The sequence below is a fragment of the Nymphaea colorata genome, chromosome 2 (genome assembly GCF_008831285.2).
Source record: "Nymphaea colorata isolate Beijing-Zhang1983 chromosome 2, ASM883128v2, whole genome shotgun sequence".
Lineage (NCBI taxonomy): Eukaryota > Viridiplantae > Streptophyta > Magnoliopsida > Nymphaeales > Nymphaeaceae > Nymphaea > Nymphaea colorata.
This window is the reverse complement of record NC_045139.1, coordinates 8789491-8807421: the sequence shown is the minus strand read 5'-3', so window position 1 is coordinate 8807421 and position 17931 is coordinate 8789491. Positions and strand designations below refer to the sequence as shown.

The window sequence follows — 17931 nt, the reverse complement described above, 5'->3', positions numbered from 1 at the left end:
CAAATTGAAATGCAAAGAGTGAGGAACGGCAGAACTTCGAGACACTAAAAGCAAACCTCTACCTTAAGAAAATAAAGAGTTGGGTGGAGACTTCGGCTTTCAGTCGGCTAGTAGAGTATATGATGCTTATCCGATACATGGCCAATATATATAGGCTGGTACGCACAATTGTTCACGAGAGCCCACAAAAGTTATTGTATTTATATATTGGTACCTCCTTAAATTTTTATTCAATTATATATTGGTGCTCCTTAAAATTTAAAATTTAAACTCTCAATCACATTTAATAAAAAAAAAATTTAACTCCGCTACTAGCCAATAGTCACAGATACTGACAAAAGTTATTTTTATTTTACACCCCACACCCAAAAGTTTTAGATTCCATCCGCCCTTGGCGTCACTAATATCATGTGTACCATATCTGCTGGTCAAAGGGGCCACCGCCCATAATAACCTTCTTGTTTAATTTTTTTATAGGCGATACGGGCGTCGACGATACATATAAACTTTCATGGTGAAACCAGATCCGATACACACAACAGGTACCGATAAGATAATGAAGAGGAGGGCCGTTCCCGTTCATTTATTAATTCCATTCAACTCGAATAATGGACCACTTCTCCTTACTCAATCATCTCTTTCTCATTTCAATTTTAACATATCTCCTTCAAAAGCTGCAATGCAAATTCAAAATTCTTTGAGTTGCCCTTGTTCCCCCCACCAAACCCTTTAAATTCATTGTCGTCAAGATCCTCTCTGAACCGAATCGGCGGCGCCGCTGGTTGGGTCGGTTGATTTGCGGATTCAGCTGAATCGGTTGTGGTTTGGCTGAAAATTATCTGGGAAAAAAATACAAAATAAAAATATTTTATATTTAATGAAAACAGAAAAAAATATAAAAATTAGAAGCTAACATGTGGCACCCGCGCACCGAACACCCAATGGAATCATTTTGCCACCATTTTGATTCAAATCAGCCTTACAATTGGGGTTGTCAAGGAATGCGATTTGAATTGGATATACTCTTAATCATATCTATTTTTTGGATATTCAATTCAAAATTTGGATTTGAATGTAAACAAAAAAAAAGTCGTATCCGAATCCGAAATTTAATTTCACAATCTGAATTCGATAAATACAATTTTTACATTCACATCCAAATCCAAATCTGGATTTTGAACCAAATCTAGCTAATTGTTAAAATATAAGGGTGTATATATATGATATTTGTTTCAAAATAAATATGAATCTGAATCCAAAACTGGTCACATATTTATATATATATTGAATATCAAATCCGATCTGATTTCTTAATTAGATATTCATTTTTTTTTCATATCTGATTTTTTCAGAATGGTTTGGTGGGACGTTCTATTCAAATCAAATATATTGATATATCTACTTTAAATGCATCACCTGAGGCAACAAGCGATCCCCAGTTTTGGATCCAGACGTTAAATGTACAGGTCAGGTTTGGGACACAAGTCATGGGTCCCATAAATTGCCGGGTCAGGATTGAGAGTTAAAAGATCCTCATCCTCGACTAACCTTATCCAGTACCTCTATTATTAGGTATGGGTTTTTTTTTTTGGATCTGGAGACTGCGAGCGAGAGGGTGTTTGAAACCTTTTCAGTTTAGACTTGGATTCGATACAGGGAATTAAAAATAATGATACCGTTAAACCCCAGGGGGAGAATGGATCCAAAGAGTTTGGATCCATTTATCTAAGAACGGGTACGGGTCTAATCTTGACCTCGTAGTGAAGTCCGATAACGTCCTCGTTTGACGTGAGGTAAAGGTATAAGTGAGTCCTAAGCTTTTTTCTACGTGACATTAAATATATAGTTAACAAATTTTCAATTGATCTTAGAGCAGTGACCTCGACTTTATTGAGCTATCTTATATAACTAAACCCAAGTTCACCCACGTCCAACATGTAAATCGAAGGTTTCAGATTTCGGCTATGTGGAGCTTGCACCCCACGGAGACCCCATGTATCTTGGCCTTGGATACAGTTTACGAAACTTCCATCAACTTGGTATTACATTCCACCTCATATAGCATAAAGACATAATGCCTACAGGAATCAAACTAATAAGGTGAAGCTTTCACGTTCGATAGCCCGATCAGCTACTTCATGCCCCACAATGTAATATCTCATATTTCAAGTCAACCGGAACACATGCGTGCCTTGTTTTACTTGTAAATTATAATTTATATATATGTACATATTTTTTTTCAAAGTGAGAAATGCGACCACAAAATTTGAAAGAGTACAAGTAACATCAATGAGATGATGCCAAAACATGAGACTTCTCAAATAGCCAGTGGTCCTCACGTACAATGGCTTGCAAAGCTATACAATTATCAACAAAGAGTGATCATGAATTGATTTGTACATTGTTAGGAGCAGTAGACAGTGGTACACTCATCAACTAAAGTGTTATATATCTACCGTATGCAGATGAGTAATGTGAGGTAGATGGTGATTTGACGTTTGCGTGGACTTTACGATCGATGGATTTGTCGTCCCAATTTTCTTATATTATGATAAAAGTGTATACGGTTTTACATATAATAGCAAATTGGAAATTCTTTACATTGACATCTTGAACCGTAAACGATTGCAGATTTAAAATCACCTCCAATTTTAAGATTCAAGACTAAGATTACAGATTGTGCTTAGGTGACACTTTTATGAAAATCTGGTTTTACGACAATTTGATTTTTAACCAGTTCTTTTGTGTCTAGCTTGTGTGTTTGAATGACAAGATAAAACAGATGTGTTTTGTGAAAAAAAAGACTGTGGGGGAGGTAAGGTTACCTTGAAAAAGCTCTCTTATCTTGTTGAAACAGAGTTTTTTATAAATATAGTTTTAACTTTCATCTGAATATGCATTAAATGCAATTTGAAGACCAGAAGATGTTTTACTTCTAAAATCCTATTTAGGAGTATCACTCATAACCAAATCTAGAAAATGTATTTGGATGACACCATAGAAAACCGGGTTTTTGAAGTGTCTTGGCCGCCAAGTAAAACAAAGTTTAAGAAAAACTTAGTTTCCACAAGTCATGGTTTTGTGAAAAGGATCCGAAAACTTAACCTTATTCATATAAATCATGTTTTGAGCAGGTCACTCAAACAAGTAAACCAAGTTTTTCAAGCTCATTAAAAAAAAAAACTGATTTTCATGAAACCAGGTTCTCACAAGAGTAGTGGTTGGATAAGGATATGATGACAAGTTTGTCCTCCAAAACTATGTCTTTCAATCGTTAGACAGTCATCATAACTGGATTTGAGGAAAATTTTTACTTTATAATAATAAGTGAAAAACTTGATCCCTTTAAATTATTTATAAACAACCAAGTATTCTGATTGGGTTACCTAAATAAACAAACCAAATTTTCAAAACTAATTAAAAAACTTGGTTTTCATATTTTCACAATGAAATTAAATGTGAATCATCCTTGATATGCCCTTTTACATGTGATGGTGAAAAGACCCGAGTACTATATCATACACTATCACAAAAAAGGAGTTGTATGTTATGTCATTTTACTTTAGTAAAAGATGGTGCTCGATCATAAATCATCATAAGTGAAAATAATAATATATTTTTAATAATATATTTTTATACTGTGTAAACAGTAAAACAAGTTGCCGGAGTTTGGTTGAAGATGCGGTGGAGAAGTGGGGCCCATTCCATTTCGCTGTGACTCATGCAGGGGTGGTCGAAAGGAATAGGATCGTTATAAGGGAGGTAGTCGAGGACGTAAAGGACTTTTCCACCAGGGTGAGGGGAAAACTAAGAACCGGCGAGTCGTCCTTTTCCGGATAAAGTTGGAAATGGGAAAAGCACTGAACGACTGAGAAGTCGTTACCAGAAGCAGGAGAAGGAGTAAAGGCAGAGAAAGAGGGTAAAAGAGAGAGGTAACGGGAGAGCAGAGGAGAATCTGAGAAAGAAGACTGGAGGTTGAAGGTGGGAGGGAATGGTGAAGTCAAAGGGAGAGGGTGAGCCGGTCAAAGACTCGGGCTCAGCGATAAATAGATTCCTCGTGTAAGAGTGAGAGGAGGAGGCCAGGGGCGAGAGAGAGACTGCCTTGATCACCCGGCCTTTCTCTTTCTTCGTCTTCGCGGGATTCCGGATCAGGTTGGAGGTTTTCTCTCTTTTCCTCCGTTGTCCTTCCAAACGCGGGATTCCGCGGTAATCGGATCTCTGGGATCGAAGATTAAGGAAAAGGAGGAACTTTTCTCTTTCTTTTTCTGCTATAAACGAGGGAAATCCGTGAGTATTTCCTCTGGAAAACAGTTATTAGTCTCGGCTCTATCTTTTGTCGGCGTTGCATGTGTGACCTCAGGTTTGGGCTTGCTAACTTGGAATGAAAATGGATGGGAGGTGGAAACCATGGGATATGGAAGCCAATTTTTTGTTCTTCTCTGCTACATCTTTCTCATAGGACTCGGGTGTTTGTGCGTATTGTGAGGGCTTCTGCTTTTGTTTTCCCTTATTTTCTTCTCTGAATGCCCATGATCCCGTTGGGGACAAATTTTTGGGATTCGTTTTGATCCGCATTTGTGAAAAATTTCACCTTTCCTTTTCCTGTGCTCTGTTCCGGGAGTGAGTGTCTTTTTTTTTTCTTGTTTTCAATCTTTCTTACTTGTAGAAGAACGTTTTCTGTCATCGTTTACTTGCTCCTGTTTTCCGACCTATATTATTTTCTTCAGTTTTTCATTTCTGGTACCCTGTATTCTTGTTACCACTTTGGGCAATTTTGTCCTTTAATTTCTCCGTTTTTCTGGAAACTATGGGATCGCTTTTCCCATTTGCTGTGTTGATTTTCCGTTTTGGAAATTTCATTTTCCCTGCAACTTCCCATATAACTATTTATTACGACTTTATCCCATTTTTCTATTTTCTTTTTGCAGATAATATTCCATTTCCTTTTTTTCTGTGATCCTGATTTTAGGTAACGCAAACAAATTAATGCATTTTTACGTGTTGGTTAAACGAGACCTACTCATTTTATGATTGATTTCTGAGCTTACATCATGCATTCGCATCAAAAGCGACCGACCATTCTGTTTTCATGGTGCAGATTAAAAGTAAAGGTGGAGAGTGCAAGACGAATGTTGGTCTCTTCCCAGTGAAACCTCCCTTCAAGAAGTGGCGGGATTAGAAGTCCGCAAATGAATTATTTTTCATAGCTCAGATCTCTTTCTCAACACTGTTGGCTTCCTGATAAGAGTAGTTGAAGCTCTATTTATGAGGGTCCGGATGTTGGTTGTTTCATGAGGTCCATAAGAAGAATTGGCCTTCAATAAATGGTCAGGCTGTTTGCTTATAAGGGGAAGCCGGTTCATTCTCTTCGCTGATAACATCCGAACCCTGATCTCCCTACAGCCCATCTCAATCACAGCATCTAATAGATTCTCGCATTTCAAATTTGGTTTCTCTTCAAAGAGGTACTCCGTAGATCGAAGGCAGTGGGTGTGACGGCCCTCTTTCCTTTGCCCATGGCTTGTTTATTTGGAGGGCAAGTTCTCTTCTTGCCGTTACGACAATTATAAACTTGAGCCAGTGAAGATAGGACTCTGTAAGTGTATTCTTTTCTCGTTATATTCCGTTAGGGGTGGAAATTTCGTTGCTGGCAAAAGATGTCTTCTATCTAACCTTTCGCCGTCCTGCTCATTGGATGCTGATAGCATCTTTTTTTGTGTGGCAAGGTTGAAAAGAAGCTTTTGACGTGGCGTTTGGGCTAGCCTTGAAGAATCCAACCGCCTTCTTTGGTGAGAAGGAAGCTCCTTGTTTTCTTCGTTTTGCGTCTTTGTTATTAATAAAAGGGAGAACGAAAACCTGGAGCATTAATGGTTCAATTCCTTTGAGCAAATACAAACGCGTGAAGATCCCCTTGAAGGAATAGGTTGGGGATTTTATAGCTTGGTTCCAACGGATTCGCCTTCTGAACGCCGGGGTTTTAACTGTGTGGTTGGTCTGGATTGCATACTAGACATAATCAGGGCCCTCAGGATGGGGTCCTGTTTATCTGCGGAGGGGAGCAGTCCTCGTTCCCCATATTCACCAACTGCTTCCAGTTCAAAGAGTAGGAAAAGAGGTGTGAAGAAGAAGAATGGGACGAAGAACCCTGCCTTTGATTCCAAGAGAGAGGACCAGCTGCGGAAGATACCCGGGAGGATGTTTCTGAATGGGGCAAGCAAGGTCGCTTCCTTGTTCACTCAGCAGGGCAAGAAGGGAATAAACCAAGACGCAATGATTGTTTGGGAGGTATTCTTCTTCTTTTTGCATCATTCACGAAATCTGATTTCTTTTCCCTTTTCAGCTTGGAAACAAATTACAGCTTGGTGTTCTGTCAACTATTGAACTTTAGGACAGACCTGTGTAGGCATTCTGTTTGGTTCTTTTGAAGTAAAATGGGCGGTGCTCAAGTTAATTACCGTCCTGCTATTTTGCTGGGTCGAAATGCAGTTCTATATCACCTACATATAATTCTTGTTTAGGTAATATGTCAAAATTTATTCAGCTTCCGTCTAAAACATCTTGGCTGGTAGAATAATATTTACATGCTGCAATGAGAGATTTTGCAGAAATGATGAAATTTATTCTGGGTTTTGTTGGCTGTGCCTATTAATAGGTATATTTTTTGTCATCTAGAAAGGGGGATAATGTCAGTCATTTGAACTGTCGTGCAGGAAACTCCATTGTCTTTTTCTTTCTTCCGTGACCTTTTTGTTGCTTGAGCCGTGGTTAACTTCTGAATTATGAAACCATGTTTTGGCTTAATTTGTTGCTATCTCTTAAGTAGCTAGCTTGGTATTTGTGTCATCTTCAACTTTGGGTTCTTTACTGATGATGATCTTAATTGCTTCAAGGAGCATAAAATTGATTGCTTCTTGATATCCTTACCTGATACTTATGAATTACTGTGACTGAATGCTTTGGAACATAGATTATTGATTTTTTTTATTCATCTGACCAGAGTTACATTGCTGATTAATCCTCGGTATGTTATATAGGTTTTTCTGTCTGAATTAAGAAAGTACCTGCATGTACAATCAAGTAGAATAGGAGCTGCATAAACTTAAAGAATGGTGCATTTTTGGAATTCAATAGGATGATCGGTGCAATTATTGTTTTGTTGTGCTGGGTACAGTTAGTTTTGCTGTCCTTGCAATTTCTTATTGCCAGAATACAGCTTCTGTTCTAATAACAGATTAATTCATTCTGGTGGCTGTTATTTTCTTGGTTTGTATGGATATACAAGTCTTTTCTGCATGGTCATGCAATTTCTTTAGGTGCAGTCCTGTGCTGCGTTCTCTCTCTTGGTAGTACAATTTATGTCTAACTTTTTCACTTTAAATTGTAAACTGTGCCTATTTGATTTCTTTTACAGTCACCAATATTAGAATCTCCTTCTAATTGTCTGATTGTCTATTTTTCTTTTCCTTTTCAGAATTTTGGTTCAAGAACGGATACTATTTTCTGTGGGGTTTTTGATGGTCATGGTCCTTTTGGTGATCTTGTTGCCAGAAGAGTGAGGGACGTCCTTCCACTCAAGCTGAGTGCACATTGGGACTTCAATAGTGACAATTATGATGGTCTGCCTGACATCAGCGCAGCAGGTAGCATAACACCTGAGGAAGGCTCGTCAACATGCACAGATGAGGAACCAAGGTCATCCATGGAGCTGGATGAGAAGGAAAAGCAGCCAGAAAACTTTTTGTTGCTTAAAGACTCATTCCTTAAGGCCTTCAAGGTGATGGATAAGGAGTTGAAACTGCATCATCATATGGACTGTTTCTGCAGTGGAACAACAGCAGTCACGTTGGTCAAGCAGGTAAGTTTAGCAGATAAGCTTCAATCCAGACTGCCTTTCCTGGACCCAAATCTTTGTGCATTCATGACATGAATAATAATCCGTTAACTGAATTATGCTCTGAACCAAAAGGGCCTTTCTTCGTTCTTCCTCATGTCAGCCCCTTTGAGTAGCACGAGAACCTTGTTTGCAGTTAACAGAGCCAAATTTCCAAGATGGGCTTCCGCATAATGACTTGAAACTCGTCTTGGATATCTATGTTCTGTCTTCTTTGTGGCTTTGAAGTTGAGAAGGATTATTATGTAACTTTTCCCAACATGGTTTTTCTACAGGGTCAAGATCTTGTAATTGCTAATATTGGTGATTCTAGAGCCATACTCGGCACAAGGGACCAACATAACAATCTAATTGCTGTCCAGTTGACTGTAGACCTCAAACCGAATCTGCCAAGTGGGTCTCTCTCTCTCTCTCTCTTCCTCCTTTCTCTCTCCACACTCACACCTACTAACCCCACAAACACACACCTCCCCCTCCAAATGAAAAAGGTTCTGATGAGCTTGCCATTTGCAGAAGAAGCAGAGAGGATCCGCCGATGCAAAGGTCGGGTGTTTGCGCTGCGTGATGAGCCAGAAGTGGCACGTGTATGGCTTCCCCACAACGATTCTCCTGGTTTAGCAATGGCAAGAGCATTTGGTGACTTCTGTTTGAAGGAGTTTGGTTTGATTTCAGTCCCTGAAGTATCTTACCGCCTCCTCTCTCAAAGAGATGAGTTTGTTGTGCTAGCCACTGATGGGGTGCGTTTTGCGTATCTTTATCATGTCAACTTTAGGTTTCAGCTGTCCTTTCTTCTATAAAATCTGAATTATCAATTTCTCCTTTTGTTTCAAACTAATGTTCAATGGCTGAATATCAGTTGGATCTCGGGCTTGTGACCATGGGAACTTTGCTTGCAAATGTACTAGATAGAAGATGTAATCTTGTGGATTTTTATTCCTTAGCATCTCTTTCCTTAATAGTTTCTGTCACTCCAGGTGTGGGATGTCCTTTCCAACAAAGAAGTGGTGGACATAGTGGCTTCAGCACCATCTCGTTCATCAGCTGCAAGATCCCTGGTTGAGTCTGCAGTCCGTGCATGGAGGCTCAAATATCCAACATCCAAGGTAGACGATTGTGCTGTTGTCTGTCTGTTCCTTAACCCTATTTCAAAAGGTGAAGATGATAGAAAACGAAAACAGCCAGCTGTCGTATCTTCTGCCGATGATAATGATTTGACATTGAGCCCAACGTTTGGAAGATCTGTCACTGTTTGTGCTGAATCTGGCAAACCAGGTTCTCCTGCACACATTGTTAAGGGCAGAAAAGCTTCTCTAGCAAGGCAGGACCTGGACAATCCAGCAACAACCCCTTCTCAGAAAGGCCAGAATCATGAGGAGGATCTTTCACAGGAAACTGACGAATGGTCAGCACTAGAGGGGGTCACCAGGGTGAACACTTTGTTGACGCTGCCAAGATTTGTTCCAGGAGAAAAGTAAGGAGAGAAATGCAAGCTGATGATGGCAGGTGACCCTGATATGAAAATGGAACCAGAATGTGGTAAATTTTGCCTGGATAAAGAAAAAATCCGATTGAATTCATTTCTTTCTTTTTCCTTTTTTCACTTTGTTTATATGTAAGATTTTGTATGCGGCCTATAGGTCTGTAGTTCATCACTTCATCGAGGTTTCTGACCTGCCTTCCTTGCCCTGTTTTATCATAGTGGAGAAAAGGCAGGTTCTCAATTTGGAAGAATATGTAAAGGATCTTATAATTGTTTCAGTTCATATATGTTTATTTTTTCCTTGTGAATGAATTCAGGTTGCCGTAGAAGAGAAACCTATCGTGTTGATGTCTTTCTGTTTCTCTAAATAACTCTTCCTTGGAACTTCGGGCACAATTTTACACACCTCTGAATGCCTCTTAGAAAATGGAGGCGATCTGCCAACTCCCATTCGAGGGACACAAAAATTCAGTCAACCTTTCGACCGCAGAAAGAATTTAACCAAGGAAAGGAAATTATGAAGCTTGAAGAAAAGTTACTGGTGGACTTTAACGGATCCGCCCATGGCTGCCCTCCTGCTGATTCTTCTGTTGCTGCATCATTAATTTTCTTAAGCTTTTTGGCATGTTGCAGGTCTTCGCCACCGTCCCACATGGCGGCGAATCTTGCATGGCTGAGAAAAAGCCACAGATCTAACCTGTTTTGGTATCAAACCTGAATTTGGAATTATTGGCATGCAGCTGTAACTGTCAGATGAGCAGCCACGCTGACGAGTCTTACGCAAGCCAAAGCAAACCATACAACCTAATGTGAAGGAAATGCACTAAATGAGTTCGATTTTATAAAGTATAAACCTTATCAAGAATCTGTTGCGTTTCTCTGGTGTCAGTCTTTCGAGAAGAAGGAGGCGCGAGTTCTCGGATCTGATTTTTCAAGTGGGGCGGTGAAGAGTGCTGAAGTGGACGGTGAATCGGTTCTCTGATGTCATGTTCAACTTTGGAATCTACAGACCTCTTTTGTCTGTTTACAGGTTTAGGAATTAGGAGCATTTCTTTTAGCATAATTTAAATGGAAATTTTAGGAGCACATCTGAAGAGTTCGAGATGGTAAAGCCACGTCAAAAGATATTTACCCAGCTCACCTAATCGGAAGTTGAGGTTAAAACGATGAAAAGACTAGAATGTCCTTGATGAAGACCATATGAGTGCATTCATTTGTACTACCTTTTCTTTTATTATAAGCAATAATTGTATTATATGATTGGTTTTATATACATAAAGATAAATACATGACTTCTCTTTTTTAGTCCAACTGCATTAGAAAACTTGGGCATATTTTCCAGAACTTTTTTAGCAAGTAAAATAGCAAATTTTTACTAATTTAGTAGTTAGATTTTTAAAAATAATTTTATGAATGCTTGATCAATCATAGTTAGAGAACCCCACTGCTTGAGTGGGATGCCAAAAGCTCCCTTTCTTTCTACTTGTTTCGGGATCCAGACTGCTTTGGCACTTAGGTGATCTTATAGTTATACCCTTTAACTTAGAAGTAGCGTCTGTCACCATTTGCAGTTTACGAGAATAGCGCACCAAAGCATGACATTGGAAATCAGTACACTGCCTTGTTGCATGTGTCCCTGTTTCGGCGATGGCTCCGGTGGAGTTGCAGGTTCCATGGCGGATGATTCCGCCTGCACTACAAATGGGGGACCCATTCTACTCCCACTTGGACTGCTGCACTCCAATTTGGGGGATCCATTTCACACTTCATCTCTCAGTCCTTTGAGATATTTTTGTCACTCTTATGATTGCTTTCCTTTTTATTTCCTTTACACCTTATGGAAAAGAAGAGGAGCATTAATATTGTCCTACCAATATTTTAGTGAGTGTTTGAATGGAAGATTGGATGTCTCAAATATGTTGCTTTTGGGGCATCCACTCCCAAAGTAGGGTTCTTTAATCAAACATAAAACTCAGTATTCGGGGCACTAGCTAGAGAAACTTTTCATTAAGGATTTCAGCACTTGAATGGATATAGATTCAGTTCCATGAATATGAACCAAAATTCATGGATATAATAGTAAGGTTTAAACAAGAGAAAACAACAAAAACAGCCGAAAACTTTGGTCTGAACTTATCAACTGATTAGTTGCTTTGTGACGGCCTCTCTTTAGCCAAGTTTGAGATGACTGCGTGACTGAGACAAGTTTGCCTTATTTGCTGGGATGTGGTCACTGTTAAAAGTAGGACATGCTTTCACTTCATTCATTTGAAACGATTGAGTTGGATAATGTGTTACCCAAACAACATCATGGCCGCTCTTTCTGCACCAACTCTGATATGACTTATTTCCGACACATTGTTATATATATATATATATATATATATATATATATATATATATATATATATATATATATATATATATATATATATATATATATATATATATATATATATATATATATAGAGAGAGAGAGAGAGAGAGAGAGAGAGAGAGAGAGAAGAGAGAGAGAGAGAGAGAGAGATAAAAAGAGAGAGAGAACCAACTTGCCCTCTGAAGCTTTAGAGGGACGAAGTTAGTTTTCTTAGAAAGGCTGAACTATATTTTTCAAAATTTTATGGGAGTTAGAATATAGTTTCAAAATCTTTTGGGAACTAAATGAAGTTTTCCAAAAAATATAAGTAGTAATTTTTTTTTTTCAAAATTTCAAGGGGCTATGGCCTCTGCCGACCCTCTAGAAATGTTCAACGACTGGCTTGACTCGAACTCGCTCGGTTAAGTTTGACTTGAGCACTAGTAAGTTAAAACGATTCAAGTTAGAATCTCACCACAGTCACTGATTTTGTATTGTTCTTGTAAAACTTACCCATGCATATGCCATATACCTTCAAAAGTAAGTTTATATACCTTCAAAAGTAAGTTTATTATGAGGTCAGGTCTTCCAGAGACTTCTCATTATTATCCGAAGAAAAAGAAGAAGAAAAGTTGAATTATCGGTAATATATATATATATATATATATATATATATATATATATATATATATATATATATATATATATATATATATAGAGAGAGAGAGAGAGAGAGAGAGAGAGAGAGATGCAATGGTACTGCGCTGCATGCAATGTGGCTGGCAACGGTAAGTTGGCAAATGTGCGTTGGTATCCCTATGAGGATATGTGTCCAACGCAACATGAAAAAGAAATCCATCTTTTTTCTTAGTTTGAAAATTGAAGGAAATGTTCTATAGTTTTTCTTATTTGTGGGGTTTAGGTGTGTGATTTGATAGGACAATGTCTCTGTCAGTTGGCTTATCTTTGCGAATTGGACAAGCTGGGAATCTTCTTTCCATTATAAGCTTGTCTGTCGCATCATCGTTGGCCTTTTCAAAGCTAAATGAAAAATTATGGTAACAAGAGACAGAGGAATTAACTGTTTTCATTTTCTAGCATATTTTTCTTATGTAATTTAGAAAAGAGTTATTCTTTGTAATTCTCATAATAAAGTTACAATTTTTATAAACTGTCAGATGAGTTACTTAAAACTCAACTCACGTAGATGCAGGTACGGGTAGTGTATATTATATATATATATATAAAAGTGCATGATGACTTCAGTAGTTTAGTAGTCATTTTGAGTACTCACCTAACCATCTAATCACAAACGTTCATTTAAAATAAATGAATGATTGAGAGAAAAAAAATATGTGAATTAATACTATATGAAAACAATATTATCGATTGAACAACCTTATTTAGATGCTAAGTGATTATGAAAAATCAAAGTCACTATTCAATTTTCTTATATGTATAATATCACAAAAAATCAAAATGAAAGTAATATTTAAATAAACAAGTGATATAAATAAAACCAGTACATAGATAATAACTTTAAAAAATAGAATGAAAAATGAGTTTAAAATTTAAATCATGTAAATTAAGTGGTTTGGATCAGTTTATCTAAGTACTTACTTTGGATGTGAGTATGGCAACATGGGCATGAGGACCTTACTGAAGTACTAATCTACATTGAAGTATCAGTAATTTACATAGGTTAAGAAAACAAAATACATGTATCATTTTTAGTTAATGTTTTTAATTTTATCAGGGTAACGAAAGTTTGGTTGAGGTCACAATTTCGGCAGCTTCCCTAAAAACCGTTGCTTTTATTAAAAATCTACAAAAACTGGTTTTTTCTTGAACCATATGCAAAATGTACGCCCCCAAAAGATTTTTTTTAAAATAAATCATGACCACTTTCGGAGTGGGAAATACAACAGACGAGCTCCACAAAAGACACATCTCTCATGTATATCTATGACCATCTCTACAATTTATGAAACTTCGACCATGGAAAAAAACTTTTAAAAAGATATTTTACGTGATTAGATCTGGAACTTTTATTTATTTATTTATTTGGTTTTTGGTTTTATCTGAGGCCTTCTGTGGTTTGGTTTTGTTGAACGAGGGGATTAAAGAGGAAAACCAAATAACTCAAACATGATATTTTTCGAGTGCAGCGTAAATGAATTTTTCAAGAAACGGAAAAAAGGAAAATTTCAATTTTTTGACCTAATGTAGGAATCGTATGTATGTGATCCATATATCTAAAGCATCAATTGGAAACGTGTATGAACTTCTTATTGCATAGCAATTATTTTTTGGATGCTTTGGGGACACGCCAACTACTTTCATACGTACGATGAGAGAGCTTACCAGATTAGCACAAATTGTCTTTGGTTCAATATACCGAGCTGAGCCAAAGCTGACTATTTAAAATATATACATAACTAAAGTTATCTTTAATACAAAAAAAGTTTATATGTAAATATAGATAAATAAAACCACTAAACAGCTAAATAATTATATAACAAATGACTTATATACATACATATATATATATATATATATATATTCATTTTGGTGGTTGGAGAGTTTTGCTACTGGGGAGATGACAGTAGGTAAGGTATGTTAAAACCAGTGCAGCCGGATCTTCTGCTTTGAGAATGTTTCTGCATTTTCAGAAGAGCAAAGAACACAGTTGCTAGAATTATGGGTGCTCACTGAACCATATATATGGCTAAGAAGAACGAGGATCAAAATGGGGAGGGCCGGAATGAAAATTGGGAAGCAGTTTGCTAGAACTAAGAAGGATAAGAAACAAGACATCATAGGAATCCTTTTCACAAGCTGATACTATGCAGATCCTGCGTCAGATTAATATGCCTGAGGATTTAACATCATGATCGTATCAAATTCTTGATGGCAGAGCTCTTGTCCGGAGGCAGCATAGGGAGCTTGTTGGGAAGTCAGTTTGGAATTCCACAAGCATGAGAATTTGACATCCAATCCTTAGAATGGGATTCCCATGTGAGAGATTAGATTTCCATAAAAATGTGGGAATTGAGATTCCTGATGGAAATGAACTATGTGCTATCATGTTCAGTTATAATCTGATCAGTATTGTGGGCTGATTAGCATTCGAGTTCCCAGGCACTAGGAATCGTAGGTGATATGAGTGACTAATTTTGGTACCCATCTTCTGGAGGATACGACTATTCAAGTTTCATCTCCTTCAACACAGTCTCGTAGGATGTTCTATGGTGAACTTCTCTGCATTTCTCAGCTTGCTGCTAGATTTCTTATGCAGATTTTGCTGCATTAAATCAGTGTGAATCGATGGTGTATGTCATGTTTTAAGTTAAAAAGTACTAAATTTCACATAATTATTTAGCCCAATAATACTCAAGGGTAACTGCATTATTTGGGCAAGGAAACGATGTGATACTTATCAAACCAATACAGGCTGATGTGCATGTACTTAATAATTTTGCTTCAAACTGTTTTTGCTTAATCGGACAGTAAAAGGTCTGAGAGCCTGTTTCTATCATACTTTTCATCAATAAGGCTGTTCCTCACCATGCAGTCAATAGTTAAATACTCAATTATGACAACGTGCTAATTCTAAGAAAGATCAGCTACTGGTAGAATTGAACTTTAGCAATGTGGTAACTTTTTGTTTCCTTTGTAGGAAAAAAAAAAAGGATTACGACCTGCAGAATATATAACTGTAATCCTGTAGTTCTTAAAGCAATTATATCTTTTGAATTGTGAATCTTCTACAATCTATTGGGATTTTTGGAACTTGTTCTTGGAACGCTAATATGCTAATTTTTTACAACAAAAGCTACATACACCTAGCTGGGGAGTTTGATTGGGAAATTTAAGTTGAGAAAGGCAGCCAAAAGTTGAACAAGTGATATTTGCTTGTTGGCGTAAACTTGTAGGGATTTGCCTAACTTCAGTTTATCAATGAAGGGAATGCTAATAGTTCATTTCACCACCGGTATTTCAATGGAAAAGATAAACACCCTTAGCTGGAAGAAGAAAGGAAGAAGGCAGATCTTTGGTACAATTGAACACTGGTACAAATCCAACAGAATTGGGCCCCGTTCTTGTTCTATCTCCTTCAATAAACATTGACAAATACATGTATCTAGGACAAGCTATTTCTTAGGAACTTTTCTTTTTTGTACCTTCATCCAAATACCTACAAAGGGCAATCAATCATAATTTATAATTTTCTGAGACAATCCTTGTCATGGCTGTGGAAGAACCATTATTCAATCATTGACAGATTGTCTTCTTTTGTCAATGTCAATGAATATTGGGAATTCGACGAACATGAAATTGTACATAATCATGGAATGCACAGTGTTGGAGGACATATAGCATATTGAACCAGGGAAACTTGGTTGTCTGAAATCACATGAGCAAAGAACACAGTTGCTATTATTGAACCAGATTTCGACTCAACATCTTCACCGGTAGACATTAATTTTTTTCTCTGATTTTTTAGAACATCAATGAAATATCTAATCGAAATCAAACTTTTTGACATTCCTATACAAGCCTGCCCTCTAAGCTATGATACATAAAAGCATCTTTGTCATTTCGAAACGTGAATAAGCTCTTCTCCAGTTTGATGTCCGAACGTATAAACTTTTCCCTATAAATCCCGATTTTTTGGTCATATCATATCGCCCGTATATCACATCTGCAATCTGCTAATACGATTCGTATCGGCTGCCCATACTGACAAGAGTGTTTTTAGCGTGTCTATGTGATTAGTGTTTAGCTGGGGACACGGGAAGTCCCACCAAGAGAGCAGGGGCTTTCGCTCTTGCAGAAGAAAGGGCTCAGGAGAACCAAGGAGAAAAAGGACGCAAGGAAAAGTCACTTCTACGTTCAGAGCTATGTTGGGGAAGAATCCCGGCGTCAGGATTCTCTGGCTCTGGGCCATTGGCACCGCTGGAGGTCTCTCTCTCTCGTGGTTTTGGCCTTGCCGTTTGCTTGTTCTGCTTTTTGGTTCTTGATCATTTCACGTGTCTGCTTTTGGAAATCACAGTTCTGGTTACCACTGTGGTGAAGAGCCGGCTAAGGGATATGGAGGCTCTGATGGAAGCGCAGTCGAAGCAAGCGGAGTCGACGGCCGCTGAAAACGTCTTGCGGTCCGATGGGACAGGTGGGGAAGTCGTCGAGGATCGATAGGTCAGTCCATGGCGGTTGCTTGGGAGGTTGTTGGTATTGTTTAATTGGAGTAGATTCTTTCTCAGCTGCTTTTCGGTTGATGTATTCGATCGTTAGGTCTGCTGTCTGCATTTTTTTTTTGTCAAAATCTACGCCGCTTCCTTGAGGAAATTGGGTTAACTTGAGTTTCACACGTCATTTTTGTTTTAGTTTGACTAATTGAAGCATGGGGGTGCCTATTTTTTGCTGAATAATGTACTCCTCCTTGTGTTGAAACTGGAAACTGTTATATGTTTTGGAAAATATTTCCGATGGCGAAGTAGTGCATTTGCTTATACCGTTTGATAAATGATTGCATAGAGGCTGTTCTAACCTCTGTTGAGCCAAACTGATAGTTTCTTGTTTGGTTAAGAATGAAGAAGCATCGCACGTGATGACTTGAATCTCTGTTGGGACTTGGGCCAGATAATAATTCCTCCGGAGATGCCACTATGAACTGCAAGAAGAAAAGAACAATGAGACTAAAATTTTTACCCTCCAAATGATCAAAGCATTTGGAACCTTGAGGCGATTTCACCTTATGGTGGCACCTGTGCATCTTGATCTGATCTGGTCTGCTCCTCTGAGATCAGACCTTCCGCCTCTGTTCTAACATAAAGGCCTTTTTTGACAGTGCAAGAATAGCAAAGTGAAGCAGCATGATTCATGTCCAAGAAACATACTTAATCAATAAGAAGCATTATTGGCTAAGCGAATGCATTTGGCCAGATGAAAAAGCATAGAGGAGATTGAGACCTTAAGTGTCTATATTTCTTTAATAACGTGGCAAAATTATCCCTGATCTTAATATTCCTGTGCAAGGTCTAGCAACAAGAGTCACTTGAAGGCTGTCAACAGTCAATAGTATTTAATACATTGTCTTCAGCATTTATATGGAAAGATGCTATTTCCCTCTTTATACTGTAATGCCATATTTTGGATAAACAATGGCAAATGGGGTTGGATCATGTTTGCAATAGATAAACA

General features: G+C 37.9%; 1 protein-coding gene across 4 annotated transcripts; it reads left to right on the top strand.

Annotated features, from left to right (window-relative positions):
- The first annotated feature begins 3883 nt into the window (after positions 1 to 3883).
- On the top strand, positions 3884 to 9683 carry LOC116247882 (probable protein phosphatase 2C 33). 4 transcript variants are annotated; one of them, XM_031620296.2, is made up of 7 exons: positions 3890 to 4287; positions 5099 to 5596; positions 5727 to 6285; positions 7472 to 7855; positions 8167 to 8284; positions 8405 to 8628; positions 8866 to 9683. In XM_031620296.2, exons 3-7 carry the CDS (start codon positions 6031 to 6033, stop codon positions 9364 to 9366), a joined length of 1482 nt encoding a protein of 493 aa, XP_031476156.1. In that variant the 5' UTR covers positions 3890 to 4287; positions 5099 to 5596; positions 5727 to 6030; the 3' UTR covers positions 9367 to 9683. The 4 variants fall into 4 exon arrangements, with proteins under 4 accessions (XP_031476155.1, XP_031476153.1, XP_031476154.1 ...); XM_031620295.2 differs by having other exon boundaries at positions 3884 to 4152; positions 8167 to 8628; XM_031620293.2 differs by having other exon boundaries at positions 3884 to 4287; positions 8167 to 8628.
- Positions 9684 to 17931: the final 8248 nt, after the last annotated feature.

Excerpts from the sequence above, each read along its gene's own strand:
- LOC116247882 (XM_031620295.2), top strand. The coding sequence starts at position 6,031 with ATGGGGTCCTGTTTATCTGCGGAGGGGAGCAGTCCTCGTTCCCCATAT. Across the intron at positions 6,286-7,471 it reads ACGCAATGATTGTTTGGGAG|AATTTTGGTTCAAGAACGGA; the intron begins GTATTCTTCTTC and ends TTTCCTTTTCAG. Across the intron at positions 7,856-8,166 it reads CAGTCACGTTGGTCAAGCAG|GGTCAAGATCTTGTAATTGC; the intron begins GTAAGTTTAGCA and ends GTTTTTCTACAG.